The 16939-nt window shown below is 32.9% G+C and overlaps 1 protein-coding gene across 5 annotated transcripts in view; it reads left to right on the top strand.

Moving 5' to 3' along the window:
- SOS2 (SOS Ras/Rho guanine nucleotide exchange factor 2) overlaps positions 1–16939 on the top strand; it is a 103420-nt gene that overhangs the window by 62214 nt on the left and 24267 nt on the right. For all 5 annotated transcript variants that reach the window (XM_042989650.1, XM_042989652.1, XM_042989653.1 and 2 more), the window contains 7 exons: positions 2262–2365; positions 4190–4412; positions 7578–7697; positions 7866–8028; positions 11742–11859; positions 12850–13022; positions 16129–16245. In XM_042989650.1, the coding sequence (XP_042845584.1) occupies positions 2262–2365; positions 4190–4412; positions 7578–7697; positions 7866–8028; positions 11742–11859; positions 12850–13022; positions 16129–16245 (1018 nt within the window). The remainder of the gene's footprint in view (positions 1–2261; positions 2366–4189; positions 4413–7577; positions 7698–7865; positions 8029–11741; positions 11860–12849; positions 13023–16128; positions 16246–16939) is intronic.

The raw sequence follows: 16939 nt of genomic DNA, 5'->3' as shown, positions 1-16939 counted from the left end.
TTATTCTTCTTTTGGTCCATTAATCGTCAAATTTAGGGGATGTATTTCAAAGTACACTTCTTAAATACTTCAATTTGTATATCATTAAAAGTGCATTATTTGTTTATTGTACTTTTGCATCTTTTTTTTAAGTTTATTTAGAGAGTGAGTACATGTGCATACATATGCACACACATGAGTGGAAGAGGGGTAGGAGAGAAGAGGAGAGAGAATCCCAAGCAGGCTCTGAGCTGTCAGCACAGAGCCTGATGTGGGGCTTGATTTCATAAGCTAAGATTCAGACCTGAGTCAAAATCGAGTTGGTTGCTCAACCAGTTGCCCCCCAGTAGCCCCAAAACAATCACATCTTAAATGTACTTTGGTTGAATTTTAACAAATACATACATCTCTATAATCCAAACTCCTTTCAAGATATAAATGTTCCCATCACCTCAGAAAGTTTCCTCATGCCCATTCTAATCAATTTTTGTCCTCATTGCCCAAAGCACTATTCATCTTCCTCCACAGATTGGTTTTACCTGTTTTAGAATTTCATATAAACGGATTCTTATGTACTCTTTTGTGTCTGACATTTTTCACTCATCATGCTTCTGAGCATGTTTTTGCTTGTGTCAGTAGTTTCTTCTGTTTTATTGCTAAGGTAGCAATATGAATATACCACAATTTTTTTCCCACTGAAGGACACCTGGGTTCTTTTCAGTTTTTTATTACTATGAATAAAGCTGCTATGAACTTTATTTTATAAATCTTTTGTGAATATATTTTTTCATATGTCTTGGGTAAATAACTCAGAGTGGAGTGGCTAGCTTTGTAGAGTATTTATATTTTTGGTTTTAAAAGAAACTGCCGAATCTTTCCCCAAAGTGATTGTTCTTTATTACACTCTTACCACCAATGTATGAGAGTTCCAGTTGCTCCATATCCTCACCAACATTTAGTTATGTCAGTCTTTATATTTTAGCTGAACTGGTGGGGTATAGTGGTATGTCTTTGTAGTTTTAATTTGCATTTTTCTTTTTTTTAATTTTTTTTTACATTTATTTATATTTGAAAGACAGAGCACTAGTGGGGGAGGGGCAGACAGAGAGGGAGATACAGAATCTGAAGCAGGCTCCAGGCTCTAAGCTTTCAGCACAGAGCCTGATGCAGGGCTCGAACTCACGAGCTGTGAGATCATGACCCAATTGGAAGTCAGACGCTTAACTGAGTTAGCCACCCAGGTGCCCCATCTGTTTACATTTTCTTAATAATGTCTTTTGGTCAATGGAAGTTTTTAATTTTGATGAAGTCTAATTATGAGATTTTTTTTCCTGTACATGATACTAATTTTAAAATTACATTAGCTGCTGTAGAAATTATGAAGGACAGAAATTGGCAACAGATTGACCTAAGTGTGAACTAGAAGTTAACAGTTTTGTTTCTTTGAAATATTTTCTAAGCCACCGAGTCTACCAGGCACACAGTAACTTAAGATTGTTTAATTATAGATAACATGACAGAGATTGGGAATTTAAAGTTTTTTCTTAGCCTGGGAGAAAAACTAAAGTCGGGTGGGGTTGGGGGGGGAGGGAAGCTAACCTACAAATGGTCATTTTTTAAAATAATGAAGAAAAAATTCTAAAGTAATTAATTTACACTATCATTATGTAGTGTTATATTTGTTATATATAATGTTATATTTATACAGATAGATTAAATCTCTGTTTGCAAGGTTGTAAGAGTCATTTTTGAGGTACTACAAAACAAAACAGCTCTGTCAGAAATATTTTTATCTTGACATAAAATAAGGAAATGTGGGCATAACTGTAGATAACAGAAGTCTGATGATAGCACTTGAGTTTAGAAACAAATACACTAATCTTATTTGATTTGCCATTTTATGTGAAAAATATATCAATTTAGATCTTTAAAAAAAATCCTTTTCAATTTAAGAATTTAAAATAGTGTTTGTACTGTACAGAAGATGAATTTTCTACATATCTATAAAGAAAAGTTACTTTTCCTAAGCATAAAGGGGTGGTTAAATATGGAAACTTCAATTTTTATGCTTATAAATATTTTTAAAGTATAATTTTAAAACAATAAATTAGTCTTGAGACCGGTTTTCACATCATTGAAGTACTTAAGGTTTTAACTAAATACAAAATAGAGAGACTCTGAGTGTTATATTGGCCTTTGTATATAAAGTTGTCACTATGATATTAGAGAAGTAGAAGAAGCTTAGGTTTTGCTAAAATGTGTTTCTTTCCATTTTTTTTTAGGATCTTAAATGTGTTTCGGCACTGGGTTGAACATCATTTTTATGACTTTGAAAGAGATTTGGAGTTGCTTGAGAGACTAGAATCCTTCATTTCAAGTGTAAGAGGTATATTATTTAAAGGTTTGATTGAATCTTATGTTGCACATGAGTTGATTTTTAAATTTGACTTTTAAATAAGCTAAACTATTTTATGTATTTTAACAGTTGAAATAACATTTGGTATGGTTTATAGACTCTAAGGAACTCACATGTTAGAGCCACTGGAAGTCTGAGAACCTTACCTTTTCAAGTTTTTTAGGAGAATCTTTCTTTAAAAGAAGTTACAAGTCTTCTTTAATAAACATTTAAAATTTTATCTCAAGGTTTCCATTCTTTCAACTAATTTTATCTATTTTCGTGTTCTCCTTAATCTTATTCTTTAGTTTTGAATGGTTAACAGCTTTTCAAAGTGATATTTACTTCTTCTGGAAAAGTCTTTGTATATTTTTAGCACGTGAAAGATAGGACTTTCCTATCTGAAGTTTCAGAGCACAGCCCATGAAATTAAATTCTGCACCATGAACATTTAAGCAAATGTATATTATTGAATCAAGATCATTTATCTAACAGTATAAGGCACTAATTAAGAATAGTTTAAACCTAACTTCTCTCCTGCTTGTTTTTACTTAAGGGGGATTTTATTTAAAATAGAGACTGTGATTCCTTTGTTTCAGCTTTGAGATGTTTAAGATACATTATCATCATGTGTGCCTTGATACTTGTTTTTGGTAGTAAATTAATTTTTTTATATTATTTTCTTAATGAGGACACTAAATTATATATGATCTAAGAAACTCCTAAAATACATATATGTAGGGGCACCTGGGTGGCTCAGTGGATTGAGCATCTGACTTTTGATTTTGGCTCGGGTCATGATCCCAGGGTCATGGGATCCAGTCCAGTGTTGGGCTCTGCATTAAGTGTGCAACCTGCTTAAGATTGTCTCTCTCTCCCTCTGTCCCTCTCCCCCACTCACACTCACTCTTTCTCTCTCTCTAAAATAAAAAAATAAAATACATATATGTATTAGAATAAAGCAAATAAAGGGTTATGTTAATGTCTAAAGTTGATGTCGTAAGGCCTTTCTGAAGTAAGTTATACCACAGCATAACCAAATAGTGATGAGGGAAAGTTTCTTTTTATAAAAATATTTTAACTAATAAACAGAGAAGGAATGATAGAATTAGAATATTACTATTTTTCAACTCCCTAATAATATTGTAACAAGAGAAGTAACTGGACATTATATGCTGGCTGTTGGAACTATTCGTGCAAGTATTCATGTCAAAAAATTGATCCTATATCGTATCACATCTCTGTGTGTATGATTTACAGAAAAAAAAGGGAACAGAGATACCACAAAAACAATTGGAAAAATTCAGACTTGGGAAATACCACAAGGCAGATGATTCCATTTTAACAAGTGAATTGCAAGCAAAAATGAGAGAGAAAAGGAGAGACTGTAGATTGATGAAAAGAGATTTGAGACACTGACTCAGTGCAATTTATAGTTCATGTTAAAACCCTATTTCAAAGAAACCAACTATTAGAAAGCATTTATGAGAGAATCAGGGAAATCTGAGCACTAATTAGATTTGATGATATTAAGTTATTGTCATTTTTATATATGATAATGGTATTGTGGTCATTTAAAAAAAGTGTTTAATTTTTTAGATACATACTTAAATACAAATGAAATAATATGATATACTTGTTTCACAATAACATGGGGGGTGGAGGGAGGGCATGAGTGGGGTTAGATGAAACCAAAATTGGCCATGAGTTGATAATTATTGAAGCTGGGTGAAGATCAGAGATTATACAAAGATTTGCAGTCAGTCTGTCAAGTAAAAGGTATTTTTTTATTTGTACTCTGCAACACAAACATAGGGAAAGCTATGAAGAAGTGGGTAGAGTCAATTGCTAAGATCATCAAGAGGAAGAAACAAGCTCAGGCAAATGGAATAAGCCATAATATTACCTTTGAGAGTCCACCTCCACCAATTGAATGGCATATTAGCAGACCAGGACAGTTTGAAACATTTGATCTTATGACACTTCATCCAATAGAAATTGCACGTCAGCTGACACTTTTGGAATCTGATCTCTACAGGTAAACAATTAATGTTCATTTGCTGCTGTTTTCAAGAATCTTAAACATACCTCTGTCTATTTTCAGAACATTTTGCAAATTATTTATGAATGCTTAAAAATGCCTCATGTCGGGGTGCCTGGGTGGCTCAGTTGGTTGAGCATCCGACTTCGGCTTAGGTCATGATCTCACGGTTCATGGGTTCGAGCCCCGCGTCAGGCTCTGTGCTGATGGCTCAGGGCCTGAAGCCTGCTTTGGATTCTGTGTCTCCCTCTCTCTCTGCCCCTCCCCTGCTCACACTCTGTCTCTCTCTCAAAAATAAATAAAGATTAAAAGAAATTTTTTTAAAAAAATGCCTCATGTCTTCTTGTGGGCTTGGAAGAAAGCTCACAGCACAGTTTTTAACTACAATTTTTTTCTATAGATAAAAGTCTCATATTGCTGTTTAGGCCTAGAGTAGGTCCTAGAAATCCTTCACTAGAGTAGTGGTGGAGAGAAACTATGCAGCAGAATAGCAACACTTTCAAGGCAGTCACCCAGCTTCTGCTCCTGATACTTTCTCAGATTGCTTTAGTTGGAGTTGGTTCAACTAAATCAGTCAGTATGGATTGGTAGACTCTTAAAGGCAGCTGAGTAAATAGAATATTGAGTCAGACAAGCTTTATTTTCTTTTTTCAGGTTCTACATAATCAAAATTTTAATTTGGAGTTTGAGTTAGGTTTGCTAGGCAATTGAATAACAAAATTTTTAGAAGAATAAAGATTCCATTATTTTTTGAAAGGAGTCTTAAGTATTTCAGCTGTTTGAAGTCAGTATTAACTTAAGGGGCATCTGGGTGGTTCAGTTGGTTAAACATCTGACTTCAGCTCAGGTTATGATCTCACGCACAGCTTGTGAGTTCGAGCCCCATGTTGGGCTCTGCTGTCAACACAGAGCCCACTTCAGATCCTCTGTCCTCCCTCTGCCCCTCTATTTAAGTTAAAAATTCATATTTACTTTAAAGAAAAGTTATTAAGTGTGATGATGACCCATGCTTAAAACTTCTGAACCACTTTCTTTCATTTGTGAAATTCGTTAGAAATGTGCTTGGCTGTTTACTTTGATCTGTATCCCATCATGTCTTTACTTGTAAAACACTTCCTGCCATTACCCTGTATCCATGCAGATCACCCATTCACAGCCTAACCTTTACAGTTTCATGGTTTCATCACTTCCAATGTCATTCTCCACTCCAAATCAAAACACCTCTCGTGGTCATATTCCATATCTTGTTATCACTCCAAATCATTCTTATTTCAAAATTACTAATTCAAGCAGCTTCTAACTATAGTCTTCTCTCCTTTCAGCTTGCTTTTATCAACTTCTTCCTCTACCATCTTTTTTTAAACCACTGTCCCTTTCCCATTACATTAGCCCTATTCTGTCTTCTTCCTAATTTAAGCTTTCTTCTTTCATTTACAACCCAGGCTCCTATGAAGAGTACAGGCCTTGCAGGTAACTGCATCCTCCCCCAACTCTGTCAAAAAATGACCTCCCACCACTATCATTCCATCAAAAACTTTTCTGCATTTAGGAATCCCTTCCAAAATACAAATACCTTTAAGAAGTTATCCTGTTGGCAGCCATTTTTTTTTAAAGGGAAAAGCAAGAATATACAAAATTTAGTGCTAATGGAGAAGGTAGGAAGGCAGCAGAGATAAAAACTTTTCCTTCTTTAGAATTGGGCTTCTGGTTCGCCCTGGCTGTGCCATTCAGAATTTAGCACACACATCAGAAGTTGTCAACATCTGATTCAGAGTGTTGTGTTGTATTTTAAGTAATTTGGAGTTCAGGTTGTTTTTTGCTTTTGTAAAGGTAGGAATGAGGGACTTGTTACATGAGATTAAAAAGCAAATAGTACTGTATCAAGTTTTTCCTCATAAAGTAACTGTTACATGAGTGGACATCAGAAACAAAACAAAAACACTTAGCTCTATGTGGACCTGCCTTCAGAACACAGAAAATAGGTTTGTTAAGTGATATGTGTATTATGGATTAAGACTAACATGTAAAACGATGACACTGTAAACTGAATTTCTGGTGAAATAATAGAACCACATAAGAAAACTTATTTTAAAAACTGTTAGCAAGTATCCATGTATACTTGAATCTACTGATTAAAAACCTTTTTTTAATTAATTAATAGCCATGTCTGTAGGACATTGTTGGGTATGCCACTGGTCAATTTTTTAAATATGTAATCCTGACTGACTGTATACAATGATTTAATCTGCTTTTATGTCCGGTTTTTTAATGAAGTAAAAAATGTATTTAAAAAATGTAGAAAATTACATAAGGAGAGCTCATGAACAACGAAAGCATTACAAAAATGAAATCCTTACACTAATTCCTCTCAATTCCATTCCTCTTCTTTCTCCCAATAACCACTATCCTTTATTTGGTGTTTATTGTTCTTATGTATGTCTTTATAATTTATATACATACACACATTGATCAACAGTATATAATATTGTTTTGCAGATTTAAAATAGTTTATACTTATGTATCATTCTGCAACATATTTTGCACTTAAATTGTTTCTGGTATTCAAGTTGGTGAATATAGCTCTAGTTTGCTTATTCTAATTACTGTGTGATATTCCATTATATGAATGCTCCATAATTTATCTAGTCTCTTGATGATGAACCTCTAGGTTGTTTGTGATTTTTCACTCTTGGAAATAATGACTGCTTCACTGAATATTCTTATTCATGTTTTCTTATAACCTGGTGTATCTAGAATATATACCTAGATAGAATTGTGGGGTAATTGAATATGTATATCTTCAGTATTTTGAGAAATTGCTAAATTTATTTACAAGGTGATTGTTATAGTTTTCACTTGCACATTAGTGTTGGAAAGGTGTTTTTTTCACATCTTTACCCATTTGGTATCATTAGACTTTTGTTAGACAGGAGTGAAATGGCATTTTGTTGTAGTTTAATGTTCTTCTCCCTGAATAAGAGATAAAATATTTTTTCATGTTTATGTGACTATTTGGGTCCAGTCCTCTGTGATTTAAACCTGTTTATATGTTGTCCATCTATCTTTTGGGTTGTCTTTTCCTTACTAAGTTTTAGGAGATCTTTAAATAATTTTGATACTAATCATTTGTAAGTTAAGTTGGATTGATTTTTGGTTCCACAGGAAAGTCCAGCCTTCTGAACTTGTAGGGAGTGTGTGGACCAAAGAAGATAAAGAAATAAATTCTCCAAATTTATTAAAAATGATTCGCCATACCACAAATCTCACCCTCTGGTTTGAAAAGTGAGTGTTTACTTATTCTGTCTTATTACTTCTTAATAATCATAATAGAAGTCATCTATAAGCTTAAATTCTGGCTAAAAATACATTTCTTCTTTTCTACATGAGGCGAGGAAATTGCATAATTGCATTTTAAGCCATGATTTTTTTTATTTTTATTTTTTTGGTTAGGTGCATTGTGGAAGCAGAAAATTTTGAGGAACGGGTGGCAGTACTAAGTAGAATTATAGAAATTCTGCAAGTTTTTCAAGATTTGAATAATTTCAATGGTGTACTGGAGATAGTCAGTGCAGTAAATTCAGTGTCAGTGTACAGACTAGACCATACTTTTGAGGTAAGTTTTAGGCTTAAATATTTTATCTTTTTTGGGGGGGAGATACAATTGATGTAAAAGACACTGCTTCTACCACCAGTAGTTTTGAATGAATCCTTTATAAATCATCTTATTCCCTTAAATATATCAGTATACACTGGTAAGCCTAGGATTCTTCAAGGAATGTGAGACTTGAGACTCTGTTTAATATGCTGCTTAAATGTAATGAAGTTCCAAACGGATTTTTCCAGTGACACATCGATTGTTTCAAATAAATGACAAGCATTTTAAGTATAAGTATACAAATTACTTCAATTACCTTTAGTTTAATGTATACAGTCAAAGAAAGAGGAACGTGGAGAGAAGTCTTTCTAAAACTTAAAATTTGGTTTTTTTAATTATATATAAGAGTACATGTTTAGTGTTTGTTATAGAAAATTCAGAAGATACAGAAAGTATATGTTACAAAACACATACTCTTGGATCCAGAAATAAAAGTGCCAGACTGTACGGTTAATGTACAAAGATGTAGTTTCTGCAGCGTTAATTGTAGTAGCAGAAAACCACTAGTAGTAGTAGTACTACTAGTAGTAGAAACAACCTGTATGTCCATAAATAGAATGACTTGAATACATTGTTCTACACCAACAGTGTAGAATACTATTCAGCTCTAGAAAAAAAGTGAGGAGGATCTGTGTATTGTCTTAAAATAATATTTGTAATATTACAGGGGAAAAACTTTAGAACAATGAGTATTATACGATTTCATTTTTATGTAACAAAACAGAGCAAACCCTAAACATGTTAATGGAATTGTATGAGCATTGAGAAGAGTATGGAAAGATACATACTCTTTTCTTAACATTGGTTCTTTCAGTTGGTTATGATTAGAGGGGAGTGGAAGGCAAACTGCTTTCGTGTATGTATTTTTCTATTTGGGTGTTTGCATTTTATTTATTTGTATGAATTTTTCATATATGAAGGATATTAACAGTTGATTATTGCCAAATATTAATCTATTTAATAGATTAATAATTTTAATTCTGACTTTGAAAAACTCTAAAGTGTAATGTATTTATTTTGAGAGGTTTAAGTTTTAGTCTCTTAATATTAGGTATAGAACAATATTTATAAAATATGTCTAAAGCCGAAAGAATAAAAATACAAACAACACCTGTATACCTGGTATCCAATTTAAGAACTCCCAATTCCATCTCCTTTTTCATCCGTTCAGAGCCAATTACCATTCTGAATTTTGTTGCTTATTATTTTCCTATAGTTTTATTATTTGTATCTCTAAACAATGTACTATTTCATTTTGCATATTTCTTAATTATATATGAATATAGTTTTTCAAATGCTTTTTTTATGCAACATTATCTTCCTAAAATTCATCCAGATTGGGGCACCTGAGTGGCACAGTCATTTGTGCATCCAACTCTTGATCTTGGCTCAGGTCAAGATCTCACGGTTCGTGAGATAGAGCCCCGCATCAGGCTCTGTGTTGATAGCGTGGAACCTGCTTGGGATTCTTTCTCTCCCTCTCTCTCTGCCCCTACCCTGCTCACGCTCTCTTTTTCTCTCTGTCCAAATAAATAAACTTAAAAAAAAAATTCATCCAGGTTGTTTCTTGCTGCTATAGTTCATTCTTTTTCATAGCTGTATCATATTATAAGAATAAATTTACCAAACTTTATTTATTTATTCATTAGTTAATGGCCATTTGCATGTTTCCAGTGTGAGGCTATTATCAGTTATGGTGCCATGAACATTCTCTAAATAAATCCTAGTGCATGCATGCACAAATTTCTCTGTTATTTACCTAGAACTACTAGATGATAGGATATGGGTATCATTAGCTATACTAGAAAATGCCAAATTGTTTTCCCAAGTAATTGTACCAGTTTATACTCCCACCAGAAATGTGTGAGTTCTGGTTGTTTTACATTCTCACCAGTACTGACATTGTCAGTCCTTTTCATTTTCTAGTCTTGTGGTTTTGGTTGATAAGCCCCTGATTTCTAATGAGTTTGAACCTCTTTTTAAACATTTATTGGTTCTTTGTATTTCTTCTTATGGAAATTTTTTGACTTTTTAATTGTTGAGTTTTTCTTTTGAATCTGTATGAGTTCTCTTATATACTGGAACTTAGTCTTTTGTCAGTTAGTGTGTGATAATATCTCTTGTCAGATCTTCCCTTTTCACCTTTTTTTAAATGTATTTTGATGAAAAAAGTTCTTAATGTAGTCAAATTTATTTATTTTGTCTTTTATAATTTGTGCTTTTGGGTGTCTTGTTTAATTGATCTTCCTCTAATATGTTAATGTTTTGTCTCTCACATTAAGTCCTTAATCCAGCTGAAGATAAGTTTTTATTACATTTTTTAAAATGTTTATTTATTTGGCGGGGGGGGGGGGGAGAGAGAGAGAGAGAGAAAGAGAGAGCCTGAGTGGGGAAGGGGAAGAGATAGAGGGAGACATAGAAGCAAGCTCCAGGCTCTGAGCTGTCAGCATAGAGCCCCTTGTGGGGCTCAAACCCACCAGCAGTGAGATCATGACCTGAGCCAAAGTTGGACGCCCAACTGACTGAGCCACCCAGGTACGCCGCCATAGCTGGAAATAAGTTTTCAGTATGGAGTGAGGTTGAAGTTAAATTTCATGTTTTGTTCCATATGGCTGGCTAGCCAGTTGCTTCCATACATTTATTGACAGTTTGATGGGAATTGCATTGGTTATATAAATTGCAGTTGGTTCAATTGATGAAGAACTGACAATTTTACAGTGAGTTTTCCAAACCATGATCATGTGTATCTCTCCATTTATTGATTCATTTAATAAAGTTTTATGGTTTTCTTCATGAAGATCTCATACCTTTTTGTTAGATTTATATTAGAATATTTTTTAATATCTTGTTTTCTTTATTGATGATATCTAAAAATGCAATTGATTTTTGCCTATTAGTTTTATATCCAGAAACTTTGCTAAATTCTCTGATTAATACTCTATATGTAGATTTATTTCTTCACAGACAGTTATTTCCTCTGTGAATACTGACAATTTTTCTTTTCATTTTCTAGAACTTTATTTTTTTTGTTCATGCTAGTTAGGACTTCTGTATAGTACTGAATAAAAGTTAACAATGCAGTCACCTTTGCTTTTTCCTTAAGTTAAAGGAAATGCATTGAACAGTTTCTGTCAAGTATAAAGTTTGCCCTGTGTGTGTGTGTGTGTGTGTGTGTGTACTTACAAGGTTACAAATAAATTAATTTGTAACAAATGTAATAATGAAATATAAAAGAAATGACTCTGCTTACTTGCTTTACTAAATTTTCATTCAATTCTTCTCTCCCTCCCACACCCTTCTCCTCCTTAGCAAAATCTTACCCTTAACCCCAAAAGACCTTTCAGTAGAAAATACAAAAATATTTTAATGCTTTGGGACATTTCTCTCCTATAGCTATAACTTGAAACTCTGGCTAATCAGAAATATAACTAATAAGGTCTTGGGAAGAATTTTTTATTGCTTAATCATCTAATTGACATCAAAAAAACTAAAAAGTTTTATATTTATAGATAAATGATTTCAGGCAAGTACAGAAAGAAATACTACACATCCTTAATTTAAAAAGTTATTTTTCAGATATTTGCAGAATTTTATAAAATTCCAAACTCTGTGTTCATAAAATATGATTTAATTGTAAAAAACAAATTATATTCACTTTATATATTTTAAAGGCATTGCAGGAAAGAAAAAGGAGAATTTTGGATGAAGCTGTGGAATTAAGTCAAGATCACTTTAAAAAATATCTAGTAAAACTTAAGTCAATCAATCCACCTTGTGTGCCTTTTTTTGGTAAGTTACTAAATATAGATTTATGCTTACATTTTAGGTACAGTTTTTTGTAGCCAAGAGATACCAGCCTTTAAAGGCAGATTGTCCCAATTTTTATAACTGAGCGTATCTCAGATAGTAGCTGTTCATATTGATAAATAAAACTTAAAGTCTCTACTTCCCTGTCTTTAACATAAGGTTATAAAAATTATCTCATAGAGTTGTTGTAAGGAGCTCTGTAGAGTCTTTCTATAAAAGCACTAATCCCATTCACTAGGGCTCCATCTTCATGATTTAAGCACTTCCTGAAGACCCCATCTCCTAATACTATCACATTGGGCATTAGGATTTCAACATAGGAATTTTGAACAAACATGTATGCCTGTGTATACACACACATACACAACCAGTTATGTTAACCAAAAACATCTCTAGCCAATCCCAAATATCCCCTATAGGAGAAAATTGTCCCCCCCATTGAGAGCTACTGATTTAAATGAACCCATAATTATGTATGAAAAAGGAGCTAAAAACTTTCTTACTATCCCAGAGTGAGGAATAATTCTTTTTCTATCTAAATTATGGGCTTTGGGAAAACAGAGGGTTAGTTTATAAATCTGTAGTCTTATCACCAGAATTGGCTTAAAATTTATTTATTGATCATTATTTAAGATCATTGGCATTAAATATTTATAATCAAATATTAAAATGGTTAGAACATATATAACACTTATAATTTAGACTTTGTGAATGAATCCTTTTATTTTAGGCTATTAGTCTAAGAAAGAAATTAAGCCTTTTCTAAACCCTAATTTTCTTTTTATTTTTAATTCTTCCCATGTTAAAAAAATTCCTAATGTAAAATTGATTAATACGCCTATCAGAGACTTAACATTTTAGGGGTAGAATTGCTGGATTATAGGATGTCTTTCAACTTTATTAGAACAGTTGTTTTTTCAAATGGTTGATTAAGTAACAAATTTTATAACTTCAAATACTTTTTTTTACTAGGAATATATTTAACAAATATTCTGAAAACTGAAGAAGGGAATAATGATTTTTTAAAAAAGAAAGGGAAAGATTTAATCAATTTCAGTAAGAGGAGGAAAGTAGCTGAAATTACTGGAGAAATTCAGCAGTATCAGAATCAACCTTACTGTTTACGGATAGAACCAGAAATGAGGGTAAATATTTTCTTTGCTTATCCTTAAAAGAGAACATAATACATCCTCTGCAATCTGTAAGAAATATCATAACCACGCATTATGCCACCTATTTTACTATAAAAATAATATAGTAAGTTAATAATTAATAGATAGAAGTAAATATTAGATGTTCTGTGCTAACAATATGCAGTAATTATTATTAGGTACTGGAGGCCTGGCTGGCTCAGTTGGTAGAGCATGTGGCTTTTGATCTCAGGGTTGTAAGTTCGAGCCCCATAGTTGGGTGTAGAAATTACTTAAAAATAAAATCTTAAAAATACATATATTAGATAGTTTCTCATGAGAGTATTGCTTCTTTGTGCAATTGTTTCAAATAATACATTCAAAAAATGAATGACAAAATGGAATGTAACTCTGATGTCCATGTAGTAAAAAGAAAGTCCGCTACTAGTGCTATCATTGCTTGATAGCCATTTTAGATTATTTTACATGTGCCAATGTAACATTAAGTAATTAATTTCTTCATAAGAACGCTGGGTTTAAAATAGGGGAAGAGGTTGGTAGTATGTATGCATAACAAAAAATTATTTTTTTTTAACATTCTATCAATTGATATTCTATTTTGAGCAGTGGTTCATAACATTGATTCTGTAGCACTATAAGATGTGGGATAGCGTCTAAACCATAGTAAATTATGATACTATGTTTATGTTAAATGAATTTTACTGTGTTACACTTATTTGAAATTCAGAACAAATAATAGCTATTGGAATAAGTTCACCTGTCACATTAAAAATTGTGTTAAACTTTCAGACTTAATCTGCAGGTTAGGCATATTAAGTGAAAATGGCCACCATGACTCCCACCCTCCTAAATTATAAGATGGTAACTATTCTTTGTTCTGAGTTCAAAACAAAATACCCTAGTCCTAAGAAAGAATGACCTAGGGTACGCCATTATGAAAACATAGATACCTGCTTTAAAGAAAATGATGCTGGTGGTCCCATATTTCATTCTCTTCCCTCAACATTAGGCCAGCCCTCTGTGATGTGCAACTTCATAGGTCTAAAGAAATATGTTCTTGAAGCCCAGATTAGAATTTATAATACATTTTCCCAGAGAAATAATGTTAAATTGTAGTTGGGTATATTTCAAATAGAACTTTTAACATTCATATCTCAGTAACTTCTAATAGTTTTTTGTGATCTGGTCTAGACTTCCTACCATCATTTATAGCATTCTTCTTGGGGATGTGGGAGCAAAGAATGCTTTCTTTATGATTAAGTCAAAACAAATTTAAACATAGACAAAGTAGCTATTCACTTTTCAAGCCATAGTTAAGTGGTGTTTAAAAATAGAGCAAAGGGTGAGAAAATCAAGAATATTGCTATTATAACTTTATTAAAGTCTTTAAATTACTGTTGGTTCATATGATTTAATTTGGCTAACCTGAATATAAGAACAAGTTGATTCAATATTGTTAGAGTAATATAATTTTCTTGACATTGGCAGAAAGCCTGAAAAATGGAGAATTTTATATCAGAAATTCTAAAGCTCATTTTGCCTACCCTTAAAGTGAAAAACAATACTTATTTTTACATATGCTTCTAAACCACTTCAAAATTAAATAAAGTTAAATCTAATGATTTGCTTCTAAGGAATTTTTCAGAGGAAATCATCAGAAATGTACAGAAAACTATGCACAAGAAGTTAATAATAATAATACTAATTATTGTAATAACAAAGAATTAGACAGCACTGTTGTGGATAACTGCCTATGTGGAGATAAGTGAAATATATTTTGGAACATCCATATGATTAAATACACTAGAGCTAAAATTTGTGTTTTATAAATAAGCCACCAATAACTGTGGTGTGGTCCCAATTTTGCAAAATAACCCCCCAAAACTAATATATGTATACATGCATATATTCACACAGTAAAAACATTGGAACTATATTCTATTAGTAAAATGTTAACAGATCTCTGGTTAGTGAGATTGCTATTTATATTCCTTTTTGCCCTTTGCTAAATCATCTAAATTTCCTACCTAAAAACTTAAATTTAAGCTTAGAAAATATTTTTCCTTAAAGACAAGAAAAGTTATTTTACTAGAGGTTAGCACAGATAAGTTTATAGTTATTCTTGAAATTACTTTTGAATTTGAATAGAACTTAATCCAACTTATCTTTTTTTTTTCTCCCCAATTATCGAAAGTTTCATTGTGGGGCACCTGGCTGGCTCAGCATGCAACTCTTATTCTTGGAGGTGTGAGTTTGAGCCCCATATTGGGTGTAGAGATTACTTAAAATCTTTCTTTAAAAAAAAAGTTTCATTGTGAATTTTAACTATAATTCTGTTCTAAATACTTTTATTTTATTATTTAAAAAAAATTTTTAATGTTTATATCTGAGAGAGAGAGAGAGACAGTGCAAGTTGGAGAGGGGCAGAGAGAGGGAGACAGAATCTGAAGCAAACTCCAGGCTCTGTGCTATCAGCACAGAGCCTGACGCAGGGCTCCAACTCACGAGCCATGAAATCATGACCTGAGCTGAAGTCAAATGCTTACCTGACTGAGCGGCCCAGGTGCCCCTACATACTTGTATTTTGGAGAGAGAAAATGAGCGTGAGCAGGGGAGAGGCACAGAGTGGGAGAAACAGAGAAAGAGAGAGAGAATCCCAAGCAGGCTTCACGCTCAGTGCAGAGAACCTTATGGTTCAGGGCTCCATCCCACAACCCTGGGATCATGACCTGGCTGGAATCAAGAGTCAGACATTCAACTGACTGAGCCACCCAGGAGCCCCCTAAACACTTTTGATAGCTTATTGGTGATAATCATCTTGTTGTTATACTGAATAGAAGTAATGTTAACTGAGGGATACTGAGCCATTAAGATGGTAATAAATGAAAATCTGTTCATCTTTATAGAAAATGAAGACTAGAATATACAGCTCCCGTAGAAATTATACAATTTTATTTGAAAGGAGGGAGATTGGAACAATCTTGTGAACTCTAAGACATGATCCCTTAGTATGTTGATAATTTTTTTTTTGTTTTAAACTGGTGAAATGCATATTCCAAAAAGATCTAAAACATACTTACAGAAATTTGTTTAATTCCAGAGATTCTTTGAAAACCTTAACCCCATGGGAAGTGCTTCTGAAAAGGAGTTTACAGATTATTTGTTCAATAAATCACTAGAAATTGAACCCCGAAACTGCAAACAGCCACCTCGATTTGTAAGTTCATTACAATTCTGGAAAAATTGTGGTTTTTAAAATTTTTTTGGAAAAATTGTTTTTTTACAACAGTTTTCAATATTTAATATAACACTACCGTTAAAATTCTAATTTACTTGAATAACTATTTTTCAGTTTTTTGTTTTACGCTACTATACTATTTCTAAAGTTATATATATTGTGGGGGGGCAATGTTATTAGCCTTTTGATAAAATCTGGTTTATCGTTCATCTTAGTAGGACTTCTTTATCTGTCAGCTTTTAATCCTTCATAGTATAAGGGGGAAAGTTGTGAGAAAGTGAAAACCTAAAATGATAGGTAAGCTGAATGGAACAGGAAATGAAAAGACCTGGGAAAAGGAGTGAGCAAGTGTATCCCGGTTTTTCTGGCTTAACCATGACTCCTGTCGTTAGAGCACCATAGTCCGTTGTTGCCAGTGGAACGAACTTCGTGCTAAAAGTTGCTGCTACAGTTCCTAGTTATTCCTGGGTTTATAGTGGCAACAGAAGTAGTGGAAGACCACTTCTAAGTAGTTGAACTGGAAGCAAAATGTGGGAGAAAGTAAAATCATTTATAACACACCTACTTTAGGCCAAGAAATAAGCATAGTAGTTTCATGTTATCTCCTCTTGACAGCAATTGTAAATATAGATCTTATTCTCATTTTGCAAATCTCAAAACTGAGGCTCAAAGA

The sequence above is a fragment of the Panthera tigris genome, chromosome B3 (assembly GCF_018350195.1).
Source record: "Panthera tigris isolate Pti1 chromosome B3, P.tigris_Pti1_mat1.1, whole genome shotgun sequence".
NCBI classification, from domain to species: domain Eukaryota; kingdom Metazoa; phylum Chordata; class Mammalia; order Carnivora; family Felidae; genus Panthera; species Panthera tigris.
The sequence above is the reverse complement of the archived record's forward strand: the minus strand, read 5'-3'. Positions and strand labels throughout refer to the sequence as shown.